The sequence below is a fragment of the Agelaius tricolor genome, unplaced genomic scaffold (genome assembly GCF_023055355.1).
Source record: "Agelaius tricolor isolate 1412-34295 unplaced genomic scaffold, bAgeTri1.0.p SCAF_5, whole genome shotgun sequence".
Classification (NCBI taxonomy): domain Eukaryota; kingdom Metazoa; phylum Chordata; class Aves; order Passeriformes; family Icteridae; genus Agelaius; species Agelaius tricolor.
This window is the reverse complement of record NW_027269265.1, coordinates 23,713,590-23,730,787: the sequence shown is the minus strand read 5'-3', so window position 1 is coordinate 23,730,787 and position 17,198 is coordinate 23,713,590. Positions and strand designations below refer to the sequence as shown.

Here is a 17,198-nt window from a genome sequence, read left to right as displayed (position 1 = left end):
AGTTAACAAATATTGACTCTTCTCCATAAAAACAGTGTGAAAACAGGCCCCAGATTTTAATACAAAAATGTTCCTTTCACCTGTAGCCGTGTATTACAAAGAGAGCAAAGACATGCCCTGTGCTAGCATTCTCATCCCCTTGTCTCCTGCTGGCAAACACAATTCTCAACAGAGCCACAAGGTACATAAATCTGTTCTGCAGAGCTGTGTATCCAAGACAGAGCTCCTCAGAAGGCACAGAGGGCAGAAGAGGAGGCTGCATTCTAGCCTCACACCAATGTATCCCAGACAAAGTGGAGGTTTCTCTGGCTGTTGTTTCTACAAGACCCACGAGGCAGCATCTTCTCTCAGGGCGGCCTAGGAGCTCAGCTCCTTTCTCTTGTGAGAGCCAGGGAGGAAGAAAGAGGCTGGGAGAAGGGTGGCATGGTTATGCCTACTCTTGGCAGAACTCCACACCATGTATTCAGACATACTCTGTCCATCAGCAAAATCCAGAACTGGTCTTGCACTGTTTGACACAGCTGCTGGTTTGGCAGCTCCATGTCTGCTACTGAGAGCTCTTCCACACATGTGCAGGTTCTGTGGCTGGCCAGATAAGGGGCATGTTCTTCAGTATCCTTCCTCAGAGGGGAGCCGCTTCAACTTCTCACATCGAGTGAGCTCCCATCTTCCCTCCCCATGAAGTTTCAAAATCCAGCTGTGGAACTGCAATTCAACAGCACATTGAGGGTTGTCTCTACAAGGGCACGGTCCCCCCACAGTGAGGTCCTCCAGCCTTAGTCACTCCCCTCTGCTTGCCAGAGACCCTCTCTACCTCACCACCACGAGGGAGGCATGGAGCACTGCCTCCCTGTCTCACCTTTTCCAGGCTGGGTCTGTGTCCCACACTGATCAGTGTCATGCCCAGCTGAAGGCACATACGGTACAGTTCATGCTCCACCTCTTCTGTCAAGGCGCTGGTGGCTTCATCTAACACTGAAAGAAAAGCCATGAGCCCCCCAAATCCTCTCCCAACCAGACATCTCCTGTAGGCAAGAATAGCAACTCCCAAGAACATTTCACATATTAACTGAAGCTCATGAAGAGCATCTGCAGAAGGCAAGTGAGGGGAAACCTAAGGACTCTGGTATTCCTCTGGCACAGCTGGTGTCAGGCAACTAGGAAAGCTGTCTTTCCCCCAGGTACTTGAATCCATCCAAACCACACTGTTCACCTCTTTGCTCTCCCTCAACCGCTGCCCACCACTGCCTCATCCCCATCATGGCAAAAGCCAAGACATGACTTTCTCCAGGCAGACCACGTGCCAGAGTGCCAGGCTGAACAGCAGTCAGTGTACTCTTCCAGCACAGACCCTACATGGAGCAAGTAGGATGGCCTGTGGCACCTTCCTGACTATTAAGGGTAAATACTACAGACCTGGACCAAATCAATTCAAATAATTTCTACAGCTTTTAGTTTGCCATCCACAAGTTCCTTCTGTCCAGATGTCACTTAGCTGTGCCACGGGCTTCAGGGGAAAGACAGGTACTTACATGTAGCTACCTGCTACTGAATCTGGCTCTGTTCACCCACATCCAACCTGGCCCTCATGGCAACTTCTCCAACAGCTCAAGCCCCAGCACAGCCTAAGGAATTGGCCCCATTAGCTAACCACAGATGCTTCTGTGGTCTCTCAGGACTGTTTCTCCCACTGCTCCTTGTCTTCTTTTGCCACATCAGGGCTAAATCTTCCATATTGCCCCACAACTGTACAGATGCTTGAGAGCTTCAGATATGACAGCTGCTGCCACACTCCCCAACACATGCACTTCTTTGCATAGCAACTGGTGAGCAGACTGATCAAGTTCTTCTGGTGCCATTGGACATGGACCATGAACATTAATCACCAGCTCCCCAAGAAGAAAATGTCTTATGTACAGCCTCTTGATTTACCACCATGTGCACAAATAATGAAATGTTTTCACATTTCACAAATGAATCTTCTGTGTGTCATGCTGCTAAAATAATGGCCAAGACAAAGCATGTTCCTAGCACAAAACGGATTTCATGAGCTGTCTCTGTACCGCTTCTCTATACACCAAAGGCCTTGTGTTTTTTTCTCCCCTCTTTTGTAGTCAGTCACTCACCTGCATATTTTGGCTGGAGGTAGAAGAGCCGTGCAAATGAGAGCCTCTGCATCTCCCCTGGGGACAGGATGTCATACCTGCAGCAGGGTCGAGATTCAACACCTTCCTCAAGAAACAGAGCTTGTTTGCTGAAAATCTTATGGCTTCTGATACTGGAGAACAGCAAACAACTGTCCCTATGTGTACCTTGTGCCCCCCTCCATACTGGGACTGGCTCTGCAGCCCTGTACACAGTCAGCTGCCTGCACAACACCACAGCTGGTGATTGTTGGCATAGATGCTTGGGCCATGAAGGCTTTGCTCCTGTATAGTGTCCACGTCTCACAGAACACAGACAGACACAGATAAATCCAGCAGCAATGTGCATCTGCTTAGAAGTGTTCCCCACTCAGAAATCACCCAAATACACACAGACAGTGGGCTCCCTTACCAGTTCCAGTCCACCTGTTCATCCAGTCCTCCAGCCCTTGCCAGCAAATCAGTCTACAGAGAGCACAGCAGACTTGTGAACACAGTCCCCAACCCTGTCAGCCTATGGCCCTAAGCATAACCACCTGCTTTTTGCCCGTCTCCCTTTCCCCACCTGAGCTGAAGTTGTACCATATTTCTCCTCCTCTCTCTGTCCCATAGACAGTTGTACCCAAGGTACAAACAATGTCCCCACATAAGTTCAGCACACAATCATGCTGTGCTGCCACAAAAATCATTCCTTCTTCCCTCACTGGTGGCACCAGGAAAGAAGGCAGCAGTGCTATCAGTGACTCACCAGCCCAGCCAGCTCCAGGAATCGCACAATCCTCTCATCATCTGCAGACCCTAGGGAGAGAACCATACAGCATAAGGAGAGGCAGTGTGTATGCTGGGGCCACTGCTGAATGAAGGAGTTGGTGAGGCAGGAGGGAAGAACTCAAGTATCTCCTGAAGCTCAATGTAGTTGACCTGACCACTTAGTTATACCAGATGCGAGCTTTGGCAGAGATAGTCCCAAAGACTGACCCTCCTTGAAAATATTAACCATGCCTGTGAGCAGCATACCAGGAGGTAGCTGGGCTCCACAGATACACCTGAGATTTGCCCCAGTTCATGGCCACAGCCAGAACACAAGGATCCAGGCTTCAACTGCCAAGGCCCTGCCCAGTTTCTCTCTTAGAGCTGAGACTGCACACTACAAGTAGTGGAGTCATGGGAACAGGGCTCAGGTAAGAGCCAGCAAAAGGACCCTTTGTGGAAGAGAAATACCTCAGGGTGAGTCAGCTGTGGAGCAGAACATACACTTGAGCTGGTACAGTTAGCATCTATGGAAGTTGAGAGGAAGGGCTGTGCATCTGCCATGGACCTCTCTGAAGCTGCTGGAGAGCCACAACAGTAGCTGAGGGCTGTAGTTACTCTCAGCAAGATTGTGACTCCCAAGCTACAGCAGACCACATGTGGTCTGGCTTCGGAAGAGGGTAGGGGAGAGAAAAGATCTATATATTCTGACCACAACAGTGTGCAAAGCCCTGGGACTTCATTTTGAAAAAGTGGAAAAGTAAAAGATGGAGGTGGATGGAAAATAAGATTAAGGCAAATATGGCTTGCTGAAAGTCAGACTGTACCAAACAAATCAGACGTATCCTGACAGCAACATGTAACATGTCCAGCACAGCAGGAAGAGCATGGCCAGCTTGTCCTCATTATACTAAGAGAGCAAGTTCTTATCAAGTGAGTATGCTCCCTCACAAAAGGAGGGGGACACAGAATTGACCTTAACACACACTAATCTTCTAGGGAACACCAGAGCAACAAAAGCAAAATGGTTGAATGTTCCTGATGGGTTACAGCAGGGAAGAAGCTGCACTGGGTACAGGACAGTGAGGCACTACCACAGCATTCGTTAATTGCTCTAATGGATTTTCACAAACCTGAAAGTGGATAGATCTCCTTCAGGGGATAGATCACCTGTTTAACAGAGCAAAAGAAACCATGTCAGAGGGAGCTGGACATTTCATCAGAGATGCAATAATTTGAACTCAGGCACAAGGGAAGGAGCACCCACAGGTATCCTCCCTCTTGCAGGGTTTGCAGGGCATGACCACAGCTGGGAGCACAGCTGAGGCCAGAGCAAAGACAGACCCTGGGCTCACCTGCTCACGCAGGCTTCCGTCAGTGAAGAAGGGCCTCTGTGGTAGGAACACCACTCCTCGGGGGCCAAAGCAGGTCAGCATGCTGATGCTCCCTGCACAGAGACACTCATCACATTTGCAGTATCAGGCAGGAACTTCCCACTGCCCCATGTAGTGCTGTCCCATGAAGTAGCCAACTAGACCCCCACAAAAGTGTGTTTGCAACACAGAGCAAAGCAATGAGAGCCAAAGACTGTGACAAGAGATGGGTGGCTCAAATCAGTGTATCAGTAACACATTCACCATCACATGTTGGCACTGGCCTCACAAACTACCACACTGCCACCTTGCAAACTCAGGGTAGCCTTGGTTGAGAAGAAGGCTGAGGCAAGTAGCAGTCCTCACCCCGTGTGCTCTCCCAGAGCCCTCCAAGGACCCTCAGGAGAGATGTCTTCCCTGTACCAGTGTTTCCCACAATCATCACACTGTTTCCTTGTGAGATCCTGAGGTTCAAGTCCTTGATGAGCAGCTTGCCAGAGGATGGTACCGAGAGTGTCACTCGCTCCAGAAGGAAAGCTGTGTCCCTTGGCACTGGCTCCTCCCCAGAATGGTTGCTGGGCCACCACCAAGACAAAGGACAAGAGATCCGGGGGTAAGTGACCATGCTGAGATTGGCAAAAATCAGGGACCTTAGACCTCCTGTGCCTCTGTGACAGTAGCCCTGTCCCACACACCCTGGGAATGACAACTGACAGTGAGCACTGCCTGCTCCAACCAAAAGCATGCAACAGACTGTGACACCAAGAGCCACCTCCCTCCCATGGCAACCTCACACTCTGGCCCGTAAGCTGCAAGCCAGCCAGTTGCTGAGAGGCGACTCACCCGTCCAAATCCCAACTGGTTTTGGCTTCTGAGTAGTTACCATTTTCTTTTCTGCCAAGGCTCAGCAAGGTCTCCTGCAGTTCACCAATCCTAGACACACAAGAGGTTGCATGAAAGCCAGGGACAGCTCCAGCAGCCTCCTCACAATATCCAAACTTGCCCATGCTTGCACACAACAGGTTTTTTGGTTTTTTTTATCACAGACCTGGGCAGTCTTGTTCTGCACTGCCCTTTCCTCCAGAGATGTGCCCACAGATAAGCTCACCTGTGTGTGTAGCCAGCTACATCAGTAACAGTGCTGGAGAGATCTATGAGCTGGCTGAAGCAGCCAATGAGGTAGATGGAAACAAAGGCATTCTGGGGAGAAATCACATGGCAGAGTAAGGGTCAGTGCTGAGCTGGGGCCCTGACCCTTATTCCATGACTGCAAGGAGGCAGCCAACGAGTCCACACATTTGGCCACATCAGCTGTCTCAGCAAGATGAATGAGGAGTGGTGAAGTCATGCAGGATGGTGGGAGTGAAGATTACCACATTTCAAAGAAGCAGGGCTTCCCTACTCAGTGCAGCAGTTTTTGCCAGCTGGACACACATCCTGTCACCCAGGGATGGTCTTTGCAGGGTGCCTGATGGCCTGCCTATGGCCCAGCATGCTTGCCCAAGTCACACAGATCCATACCACCAGCCCTGCCTCAGCACTGTATATGGCTCAGAGCAGGGTGTCTCAGCCTGCAGTGCCCACTTAGCTATTTTTAGCTCTGCATTCTCTGTCACAAGCCAGCTTTGAGTATTCATAGAGTCAGGTCAGGAAGGTGAATGCAAGCCAGCTCAGCCTCACTGGGGGCAAGGCTCACCACAGGCAGTAGCCCAGGGCATAACCCAGACCCACAGCACTGCACAGGCCCCATCTCCACCTGCACTGCTGAAAACCAGAGGCTTTCTGACCTCCTGGGTTTTTAAGACACAGAGGTCTGAGCCAGGAAAGACTTACGTAAATGTGTCCTTGACAGTTCTCATGCCCAAGTTAATCAGATACCAGCTGCCTACAAGCTTCTGTTTCCATAACACTGTGAGCTGGGACAGTCTAACCTGAAGATCAAGTGCTGCAGGTTATCTAGTCCCAGGGCTACCAGCACCACATGAAACCTCCATCCTCAGAGCCTGCTCACCCTCCACAATGGGGTCACAGAGATTACCCTTAGCTCACCTTGCTGACAAGGGCACTGAGCTCTATTGGACTCAGGTCACCGTAGACACCAGAAAAGATGGGAATGGCAATGACCACGTAGCTCAGGATGCTGCCCAGGTAATCAAAGGTGTTGATCCCAACTGGGCACAAGCACATTGAAAGAAGACAGTGAGTTAAAGTAGAAACCTCTGTCCCAGCCAGGCCCAAGTGCTGACCCTGAGCCCAGTCGGAGGAAGAGCCGTGTTGTTGCCTTGGCCCTTTATGATGAACCAGAGTAGAAAAACCCATTTTGCAGGATAGCACAAGCACCAGGGTGAAAATGCATTTGCCAAGCAAAGAGCACTTTGGGGCAGGCCTCTGAGCAGAGAATCATCACCCAGACACACAGCTCAGTGTGTGGGGCAAAAGCCACTTTGCCTGCTTGTTGCTATGCTTCAGGGGCCTGACTGATTCACAGTAAACAGGAGGGAAGGGCAAAAAGGAAACTTTGGGGTGAGTTAGTTTGCCATGAAGTGTGTCTTGGGAGCACACAGGTAGAAAGACTTAAGATTCCAAATTCCCACAGACACTTCTCTGTTCACGGTTCTCCCTTCATTACACCGCTCAGAAGCTTGCTGTGCTGCTGAGGTCAGGAAGAGCTGTCTTTATAGGGGTCATTGAAAGAAAAAAACTCAGTAAAAAAGGGAGAAGGAATAGTTTCAGGGAACAGCTATGCTTAAGGGACAGGTTCTATAGGAAAGAAGCTTCCACAGTTCCCAACAACATATACAATGCCCAAAACTCAAGCCCTTCCCTCTTTTCTTGGTGTGTGAACACCTGCCCCACAAAAAGCCAGATTCTGGGTCATCCACAACTTTGCCTCTTTATGAGGCTTTTACACAATGGAATTCCTATTTAGCACTGCAGGAGGCACCCTCTGTTCACCCTCAGGGCTTTCACAGAGCAGCAAGAGGCAGAAGAAAAAAACACAGCACCCACCCAACTGCTCTATCAGTAGAGTTTCCCAGTGAGTGGGCCACCAGAATGGAGTTACCACACGTCCCACTTCCCCCCCCCACTCTGCCCACTCACTGTATAGCCACAGCTCCTTGCCTATCAGCTCTCTCTGGGTCTTCAGCAGGCTCTGCAGCCTCCGGTTTGTGCGCATGTGCTCCACTCGCCCAGCCCTGTAAAAGTAACATTGCAACATGCCAGACATCCTAGAACCTTGGGCTTTAAAACTGAAGCTTTGAACGGGCCTGGCACCTTTGCTTCTGACTAACAAGCTCTTTATTGACCAGGAACTGAACAGCCAGGACTGCCTTCCTGAAGGGTATCGTCAAGGAACCCTGGCTGAAGCAAGCAGTCCCACAAATCTCTCCCAGAGCCTATGGCTGCTGCTGTTGCAGCAGGAGCAGGTAAAGCCAGGCCAGACACTGTCAGAAGCTCCAGCCTGAAGCAATGTACACCTAAGGTCAAACACAGTTCCCAAATACAGCCTGGCTGGAAAAGAGGGATGGCACTGCTACACAGCTGGATCCAGAAAGTAGAGGGCAGAGGAGAGTCCAGGGGGTGATAATCAGCCTGCATGGCCAGCAGCCTTAGCCCACCTCTTCCCATTTCCCACTCCACAGGAATGGGACAAAGGCAAGTCCTGAGCAGTGCAGCCCCCAGTATGGGTACCCCAGCTCCACAACTTCCCCCTTCCCAGGGCTATCTCCATCAGGTCACCCACCTCAAGTTAGTGGTGATGCTCCAGTGGCCAGGCTGAGCCAGGAGCAAGGAGACATCTCCTAAACCACCACCTTTAAGCAAGTGTGACAGCTCCTTCTACTGCTCTGCAAGGCCTGGGCTGCCCTCAGGTGGTAAAATGCAGAGAGCGCTCCACGTCTCATTCCAGTCGCCCACCTGCCATAGCACCTATTGCCCCTGACATCCAGCAGAGGCTTGTGCCCACTACACATGATCTATGCAACAGAAAAGTCACTAGGACCCAAGAAGATATGACCAGAAGCATCACAAAAACATCAAAAATAATATTTTTGAGGTCTCATTTCTAAAGATTTTCAGTTCATAGAAAAATATATTTTCTTTCTCAAAAATGCACCTGGTTAGAATTCAGTTTGGCTTTACTGCCTTACAACACATCTCAGGTAACTACTGAGCTGCAGTCTTTACCTTCCATGTGTTAGGAAAGGAGAAAGGCTTGGATACAAGGAATTAAAGGTGAAAAAGGAACTGGGGACCTTTGTTCTAGAGCTATTATTCTGTTGCAGATGAGGAGAGATTGCTGTATTAGTTTCTTCTTTTCCTCCCATTCACTTCACTTTTAAAGCAAGTTTGCAAAAGGCTTAGTAACAAAAGAAGTAAAAAGATGGCAGTGCTCTGCTTCTGTTTCTTCCTTTACCAAAGGAATGTTTAGGCAGTCTTAAGAGGACAAGATCACAAGCTAGAGAAGTTGAGCTATCAAAAGCCATTTACCATATGCTTCTCCTCTTGCAGGATTCTAGGAATGCAACCTTTAAAAAAATTCCTTTATTTTTAATTATGATGCATACCATGAAAATGCCTGATTGTGTGCAACTCAGCTAAGTTCTAGTTTCACACAAAATTAAGCTTTTCTACTAAAACATTGTAATGAACCAAAACATTCTGTTTTCTGGTATAATAATCCACTTTCCATTTTCTACTTAGTAATAGAATAAAACAAATCAAAATTGTGAGGGAAAGTACTGGATCTTAAATAACGGCATGTAATTACAGTATATTTTCCATTATAAAAATTATCATCAACCAGTAAGAATCCGAGTACAAAAAATAACTCAGACTTGCCAGTGCAAACCAAGATTGATTTTGATTATTTAAAGTAGTTTCATGCCTGTCAATGTAAGTTGTTATGAAATCAGGCAAGCAGCAGCAGGATGGGGCCAGAAGCAACATGCAACAAGTCCTCAGCAGAATCAGATGCAATAAGACTTTGAGCAATCTTCCAGGTAAGGACCTAGCAAAACATCAGTAATGATCTCTAAGCCAGCATCAAATCTCTATCTGCCTCTGAGGATGTTAGAAGGGAGGCAAAGGAAAGATAGTTGTCTCCAGTTGCTGTGGATTACTTCTGCAGATGATGCACAGAATGCAAAGAACCAAGTGTCAGGGCTGTATGATGCTGCAGTGGAAGGGATAGAAAGCTGCAGCAACAGAACTTGGGCTCCTCTGGGAAATGTGAACACAACAAGGATGCTCTGAACTGGGACAATCCTTTGGAGGATACAAAGAAATTAATGCTACTAACCTGTAAAAAGCAGCTGGTTCTGCATTGACACGAATCTGCATGTGCTTGAACCTGTACAACCAAAAAAACGTAATTGTGCACAAATGCTCAGTGAATTATGTAGCCAAAACCATTCCTAGAGGAAACTTATCTTGCATGTTAGAGCAGTGATCTGAGGCATCTCTTGACAGAAATATTCAACAGGCTCAGAAAGACACCAGAGACCAAGGCTTAACATGAGGTGCCATCATTCAGGGCCAGCTCAGTGGTACATTTGATATCCTGCTCTCTGTGCACATCTTCTTAGCCTTGGGCTTACTCTTTGCTGCTAGTCCAGCATCTCCACCATACAAAATCACCACAGCCAACTGCCCTGGGCTGGATTCCCTGTGCCACAACAACTTCTGTTGCTGTCCCTGGATGCCCTGAACCCCAGGGAAAGCTACAAAGCCCCTGCTACACACACAGCCAACCCTGCAAGCAAGGGGGAGGACGTGAGTTGCAGAGCATATGGAAAGACTGGGCTGTGAGACTGAACCAAGGGCATTGCCTGCCATGACACAAGGCCGTGAATGGTTGGCAGGGACTCAGTACACTGACTCTGAGGCACCATTGCACAGGTAGCCTTCTCTGAGTGTGGGGAAAGTCACAGACAAGACAATTAGCTACATACACAGCCCTGAATGGAGACAAAAAATCAGCTTTCACAGGAGCTCCCAAGGGGAAGTGAAAACACAGCTCTGCTGGGACTCACCTGAAATCTCCCTCCAGTTTTTCCTGTTGCACAAGTTTAGACACAATTGGACTCATCAACACTTTGTTAATCATCGTCCCAATGATGAAATACCCAAAGATGCTCACCGGGCCTAGCCAGCCAGTGCTACAGAGGAGAAAGAGAAGTCAGCCAATAATCCAAGCAAAAGGACACTCCTGCACCATTAGGCTCAAGCAATCAGAGCCCTCAGCTGTCACCTCTCTTGGCTTTCACAGAAGTTTGGGGCCAACATTGCACATCCCAGCATCCCCAAGGCAGAGTTCTCCTGGGAGTACAGAGACCACTCACCCATGTGTACAAATATCCATCTGGGGAGTTGTAATGTGGGTGGCAGGCTCCAAAAGAAGAACACAGAAAAGAGGTGTGCAAGCAGGACCAGGATACATCCTTACCTGTGAAAGCACTGGTATGTGTAGTAGGCCAGTGTGAAGGGTGAGATGACGAGCTTGCTGGCCATGGAGCTGAGCTGCCTGCAGAACCTCTCCACATCCTGGCTGATGCGCTGGTCCCTGCTCAACACAAAGAGCCATTGACACCATTGCAGCCCAGAAGCAAGAGGCAGTATTAAACCCTAACAGGGCACAAACCAGGCTGTTTCAGTGCATGAACACAGGACAGGCAGCAGGTGAACAGCCTTACCTGGGAAGGATCTGCAGATTCCCCACAGGAGACCATTTTCATGGCCCAGCAGAACCCACCCAAGAGCCTTCATGGCAGCCAGGAAGAACAACTCTTGCCATTGCTTTCAACCTGTTCCTTGTATTTATCCCTTGTTCCACTTTCAACATTATTCAACACTTGTGCTGAAGGTCTCTGCATCACTGTCCTTTACTCCTCTCCTGGAACAACCCCCAAATTATGAAAAACTACTGACTGTCCCCCTAACCTTCAGTACTGGACTGAGATGCCATCAGACCCACCAGGACAGGCTAGAGCACAAGCCAGGCCTTTGCCAGCTATTGGATATTTGCAAACACTTGCATCAAAGCTACCCTTTCACAAGATCCAATCCCTTGGCTCTGTGTGGAGTGCCTCTGGTTCCTTTGTTGCAAAAAAGGAAATGCTTCCACCCACCCCAGCCCACAAGAGCAGGAAGCAGCACACCAAGCCTTCTCACCTCACTAGCAGCAGGCACGTGGGTGACAAACCCTCAAGTCCCATCTATCCCACTACTGAGCAGGAGTTGCACTTGGGATAGCCAGGAAGAATTTCAGTATATTTACTCCTCAGCACCTCATCTGTCCAGAGCACATGGATGCAGGCTTCAGCCTACTGTTGCTAAGCTCCAGTGGAAAGGCCATAACTTAATGCTGGAGTTCAGAATGAAGAGCAAGGATGGACTCATGGGTAGTCTCAGTGCAGATACTACCACAAAGGCATTCATCTTTTAGCACTTTTGCAGTTCTGGAACAGCAATAGATTTAATTCTGGGGCAGCTCTCACCCTGACTGACCTCGCAGCATCATTTTTCCTTCTCCTCAGACTGTAATACTCCCACAAAATTGTAACTTAAATTGTGCTAGAGTCTCGTAGGAGGATACTGCTTTTTACAAGCTATTAAGTAACATGCAATGAAAATACATGAAACACAGGAAAGCATCAACTCAAATGCTCTACTACATGCTGCAAGTGCTTGTATGCCACTCAGAACCCACTCTTCATTCCTTCAAAGTGGGTGGCTCCTTGCATTTAACACTCAGTTTGGTTTGCACTGCATAATGGGAGGTCTCTCTTGCTCTAGGTTTGTTCTCTAAGTACCTGTTGCAGGGAAAAAGCTCTCAGCAAGGAATTGCAAGATGAAGAGAATTTTTGCAGTGGCACCAAAACCACACTAAACAGTAAGATTGAAAGTTGGAGCAGAAGCAAGGTGTAATGAGACATACTCCACAGTAATCCCACACATTTGGTCTGCAAAGGCCATGAGAGCTGTCTCTTGCTGCAGGGCAGACTGACCCAGTTGTCTCCTACATTTCACTGCACAATGTGAACATGTTCCCTAGTTAAAAATAAACCTAAGCAGAATAATCATGTGGTATGGGGCCTCTGTCCTTCTCTTCCACTTGTGTCCCCAAAGAAAAAGACAGGCATGCAGGAGCTTCTGGCTTCAGTGTGCTGCACTGCCTGAGAAGAGCTGCATGCCCTGGTGACAAACATGTTTTTTTAACCTCTCCTTGTAACTCCATGCCACTGAAAACACTATCAGAAATGAACATTTAATGATATTGGGAGTAAACACAACAGCAACCCGGAAGTGTTTGATAATGACGACCTACTGCCCAACATGTGGAGCTGTTTGACCCAAGCTGAACCTCTCTCCTTGCTTCCTGCTCCCCCTTAAATACCCAGCATGTTTTCTTGCAGCAGCCACACAAACCACCCTGCTCTGCAATGAAGGAGCAAGGACAGGCAGCCAGTACCAACAGGCAGAACTGCAGGAGCTGCTTCAGTTTCTTGAAGTTTTCACTATTAGCAAGAGTTAGGGGTCCCTGCAAGACAGCAATTTTTTCCCCAGGACCCTGGGAAGCTTGTTGTCTTGTCCTCTTGCCATCAACATGGGATATGGCACCAATGCAGTGACTAGATCAGAGGTGCCCATTCCAGCAGAGGAGAGCTTGGAGTCTCAAAACAATGGTATAACAACACATTATTTAGAAAATATTCCCCTTTGATTTCTAGTTTTTCAGCTAGTATTTAATAATAACAACTTTAAATTCTGGAGGGGGAAGAATCAGGGAGATTCTACACTGAGATTAGCTCAGTTGGTTAAAGCATCGTGCTAATAATGCCACGGGTTCAATCCTGTGTGGGCAACTAAAGAGTTGGACTCAATGATCCATGTGGGTCCACTCCAACTAAGAGTATTTTGTGATTCTCTGACCTCTCACATGAGGTCTAACATAGGATTTTTAGCTTTTCACAGTGTGCAACTATGACAGCAATGCCCTGTGTGTGAGGACAGGCTGGAAGGCCAAGGTCCACACACAGCTGTGAGGAAGGGCATTCGACCTTTGCAGTGCAGCCCAGATAGATCAACAGCTCTGCAGTAAGCAGGACAGTGCACAAAGCAAACTGGAGAGGGACCTCTTGGGGGTGGGTCTGGGATCCACAAGGAGACTGAATGCTCCTCCTCTGATATTTCAAGTCATCACTGACACTTCCTTCCTAGGAACAGGAAAGGGAAATGCAGCCCTCATACAGTGCAAAACAAAGCCCTTCCTGGATTTGGTTCCCATGGGTTATCAAACCACTAAAATACAACTGAACTGTGCTCAGCTGCAGATCCTGGCGTTTGAAGTTCAAACAGAACAGGGACTGTCCTAATGCACCAGCGGTGTGAAGGAAAGGAGAGGCACTGCTGACTCCAGCCAGGCCCTTTGCAACATCACACAGTGTCAAGGGTTGAGTTTGCAGACAGCAGGTTTTATAGCAGAACTAGATAGAGCCCTGTTCCAATGGGCATCCACTTTCCTTGCAGCTGAAACATCCTGCCCCTAAAACCATCACGACCAGCAGTCACAGGAGTTCCCAGCAATAGGTATCACCTCCCACCAGGGTAGAAGAGGGTCCCTAGATTTGTGCCTAGATGGTAAAAGCTTCTAGGGCTCAAGCCCCTACCCAGAGACAAAGAGAAGTCAGGAAAAGGTGCGCAGCAGCCCAGGAGAAGCCAAGCAAGATACTGAAAGAAGCTGCCAGCAGCCTACGGGTTATCGATGTCCTCACGCAGCACGAGCAGGTTGTAGTAGACCTGGCCTTGGAAGTAGCAGCTGTGGAGGTATTCAGTGAGGGATTTCCTCCAGTTCACATACATCATGTTGCAGATAAACTGGTCGAAACTTTTTAGCTGGAACAAGGGCAAAGAGATGGATGGGGAGAGATAAGTGAGAACAAACATTTTTTCAAAATGAAATAAAAACCAACAGTTTGTAGTAGTGACCCAGGGTATGGGCAGACTTGAATCCTTTATGACCAAGATCATGCCAGGAGCCATGAGCAGCTTTCTCTTCCTCTCCCAAGACACATGAGCCTCTAGTCTTACCGTGGAGTTCACAATGATCAGAGTCACAGCAACGGCAGTCAATGTTTTGAATCCGGAGAAGTCCTTGTTCCCTAGGACTTCATAGTACTGGCTGGGGATGACGCCGACCTGGTAAATAACCAGCTGCTCTGGAGGAGAAAGGCAAGCAGGGGAAGGAATTGATGGACTGCGGTGACAAGGCAAAGTGGGGACCACAGGGAGCAGACATGGGATGCAGCCCCCCATCCCCACCAGCCGGGCTCACCCAGCAAGGCGACACCGAGCAGCGTCAGGAACATGAGGGCGCTCGGGGAGGGCCACCCGGGAAAGAGCACGGCCAGGAGCCGCAGGAACCGCCGCAGAAACAGCCCGTCCAGCCGGGAACTAGCCCTGCAACGGAGGGAGACGCGGGGGATGGCAGTGAGCTCGGGGGTCCCACCCCAGCTCCCCTCCGCCACGCCCCGGCCCGGCCCGTTCCGTCCTCACCGCCCGCGGGCCCCGGCGCCCCCCGCGCTGCTGCTGCTGCCCCCCGCCATCGGCGCCCTCCGGACCTGACCGGCCCGGCACGGCCCGGCCCGGCCAGACCCGCCCCTGCGGGCGCTTGACATGAATATTCATCACCTCTCCTCGCCCTGCATCCGCCCCGCCCGGGGCCACCGCCGCTGCCGCCGCTTCCGCGTGCGGCGTCACCACAGAGCTCCCGCCCAGCGCCGCCTCTCCCCCGCGGCCGGGCGGGCACAGCGCCCCCTGGCGGCGCCGGGCGGGTGTGCTGCTCAGCGCCCGCGCCGTCCCCACACCGTGGCGCCGGGCGGGCCATCCCGGCGGGCCATCCCGGCGGGCCATCCCGGCGGGCCATCCCGGCGGGCCATCCCGGCGGGCCATCCCGGCGGGCCATCCCGGCGGGCCATCCCGGCGGGCCATCCCGGCGCGGTGGGTGTGCTCGCGTCCCTCACCTCCTGCCCCCCGCCTGCTCACAGAGCCGGACCGTGGTGCCGGGCAGGGTCCAGGGCCGAGCCGCAGCCGCAGGGCCGCAGAACCGGGCATGCCTCTCTTGAGGAAGGAGCAGGACAGGCACGAACTGATCCCTCTGCGGATCCCAGGGGCTGAGGGACAGTCGCCGTGGGCAACAGGTATTGCCCGCCTGTTAGAGGGGAGACAAGAAAGAAGCACCAGTACTAATTCTGCACGTTCGTCTTATTTTGGGGTGGGCAGTGAAGTTTCAGGTTGCTTCCTAAGGACTCACAACTGGCAGTGGCCACTGCAGGGGATTTCTCAAGCCGGGACGCTGGGATTAGGCAGCGATCCCCAGCGCGATGGTGAATGGCAGTGCGTGCTCCCCAGCCTGCTGCAGGAACGCGAACGAAGCACTGCGAAACCCCCGGCGAAGGCAGGGACTTCAAGAAAGCAGCCAGTGAATGGACCCTCTGGCTTCTCAGTGACCCCAGTTTTAATACAGAAACCAACTATTTTTTTTTTCAGGTTTGGTTTGGAATCTGGTTTCATAACCCAAAAAGTTATGAAATATTTCAGAACAAGTACATTTCTAGACAAACCTGGTGATTAGAGATGAGAGATCCTATGAGCTGCCGTGCCTTCCTTACTTATGTGTCTCTCACCTACCATCCAGTTGATGCCATTTCTTCTGCAGAGCCTTTGGGCTTTTGCGTGTACCCTGTGAGCCCCTCTTCCCATTTGCCTTGTGGCTTTGTTCTTCTGCCATTTCCCTGCCTCCCAGCCCTTCTTCTCTTCCTTCATCCTCATCTCCTTCATCTTTTACTCTGCTGCTACCTGCTCAGTGGTCCAGATAATTCATACTTCACACTTCACAAAATCAGTGTATATGTTCTCAGGGATGAAAGAAGACACATCAGTGTGTTTCCTCAGCAAATGGCCTTGTCTCTAAGCAGTGCCCTTTCTCCTTGCCCTCATCTCCCTTCTCTCATCTCTTTTGGAATTCACAATGCTATCAGTCATACCTAAAGGTTAAGCTCCAGAGGGCAGAGATCAGCCCTATGAAAACCTGACCTCAGTGATGACTAACTTTTATGTTAAAAGAATCATGGGGGTTTTTTTCTCAGCTGTTGCATCAGACCTGGGTGACGTTTGCTCCTAGGCAGTCACATCCTCTCATGGGGCAGTACTGCAGCTGTGGCAATTGTGTGGGTCACCTTGTCAGTGGTTACCAGGATTGAACTGACTCCTTTGCTCTGTTGTCCACTTTATGATGAGGGAGTATTCCTTCCCTTCCCTCCTCGACTGGTGAAATGGCTTTCCAGCACCAGGGGAGTCAGAGGATCTAACACAGAGATGAGATGGCCACAACTGTCTGTCCCAAGCCCGCCCTCCTACTTCTTCCTTCTCCCAGCCCTTTGTTCTGTCACTGGCACCCCACGACCTCCACCTGATAAAGCACATGCTGTGAGCTCCCTTCGGCATATCAGCTTCACGATTTTTCCTGGGAACTCTCCTAAGGCAGCCAAGATCAAGAACAAAAGAGAAGTGCTTTCTCAGTGCCTCTCCATCCCCCCTCCGAGGCTGTGCCCTAGACACTCAGCTGCTGTCAGCACAGAAACATTTACATCTTTTACAGCACTCCAGCTCTACTTCTCACGTTTCTCCCCCAGCAAACACCATGGCCATTTCAGTGTGTGCCTGGGGGCAGGGCTTGGGAAAGGACTGGGGAATCACAACTTGAGCAGAGTTTTATGGGTCTGTTTGCACTGAAGGGCCATATCTCAGCTCCCTGACTAGCTACAGACCCAAGAGAAACCCCCTCTGCATTGCTAACCTGTCACCGAAGTGTATGCCATGAATCCAGCGAAGGGAGAGCTGGGCCTGGCTTGGTGGGTCCTGGGCTCCT

General features: G+C 50.2%; 1 protein-coding gene across 7 annotated transcripts; it reads right to left on the bottom strand.

Annotated features, from left to right (window-relative positions):
• Positions 1 to 30: 30 nt before the first annotated feature.
• Positions 31 to 15,062, bottom strand: ABCD4 (ATP binding cassette subfamily D member 4). 7 transcript variants are annotated; one of them, XM_071426827.1, is made up of 19 exons: positions 14,960 to 15,062; positions 14,604 to 14,728; positions 14,360 to 14,487; positions 14,025 to 14,164; positions 10,716 to 10,832; positions 10,303 to 10,428; positions 9,570 to 9,620; positions 7,370 to 7,464; positions 6,317 to 6,438; positions 5,376 to 5,467; positions 5,111 to 5,200; positions 4,634 to 4,842; positions 4,250 to 4,341; positions 4,028 to 4,064; positions 2,893 to 2,942; positions 2,557 to 2,609; positions 2,127 to 2,203; positions 860 to 975; positions 31 to 705 (listed from the first exon to the last, which is right to left on the bottom strand). In XM_071426827.1, the coding sequence occupies exons 1-19, from the start codon at positions 14,974 to 14,976 to the stop codon at positions 610 to 612; spliced, it is 1,833 nt and encodes a 610-aa protein (XP_071282928.1). In that variant the 5' UTR covers positions 14,977 to 15,062; the 3' UTR covers positions 31 to 609. The 7 variants fall into 7 exon arrangements, with proteins under 7 accessions (XP_071282928.1, XP_071282926.1, XP_071282925.1 ...); XM_071426825.1 differs by lacking the exon at positions 14,960 to 15,062 and adding an exon at positions 14,825 to 14,945; XM_071426824.1 differs by having other exon boundaries at positions 14,025 to 14,487.
• Positions 15,063 to 17,198: the final 2,136 nt, after the last annotated feature.

What these genes read in the sequence shown, in the direction of transcription:
- ABCD4 (XM_071426823.1), bottom strand. Translation starts at nt 14,874, where the DNA reads ATGGCGGGGGGCAGCAGCAGCAGCGCGGGGGGCGCCGGGGCCCGCGGG. An exon ending in ACCAGTTGGGATTTGGACGG is followed by an intron (nt 4,843 to 5,110) that starts GTGAGTCGCCTC and finishes GTGGTGGCCCAG; the next exon opens with CAACCATTCTGGGGAGGAGC. An exon ending in ACAGACCCAGCCTGGAAAAG is followed by an intron (nt 706 to 859) that starts GTGAGACAGGGA and finishes GTTGAATTGCAG; the next exon opens with TTCCACAGCTGGATTTTGAA.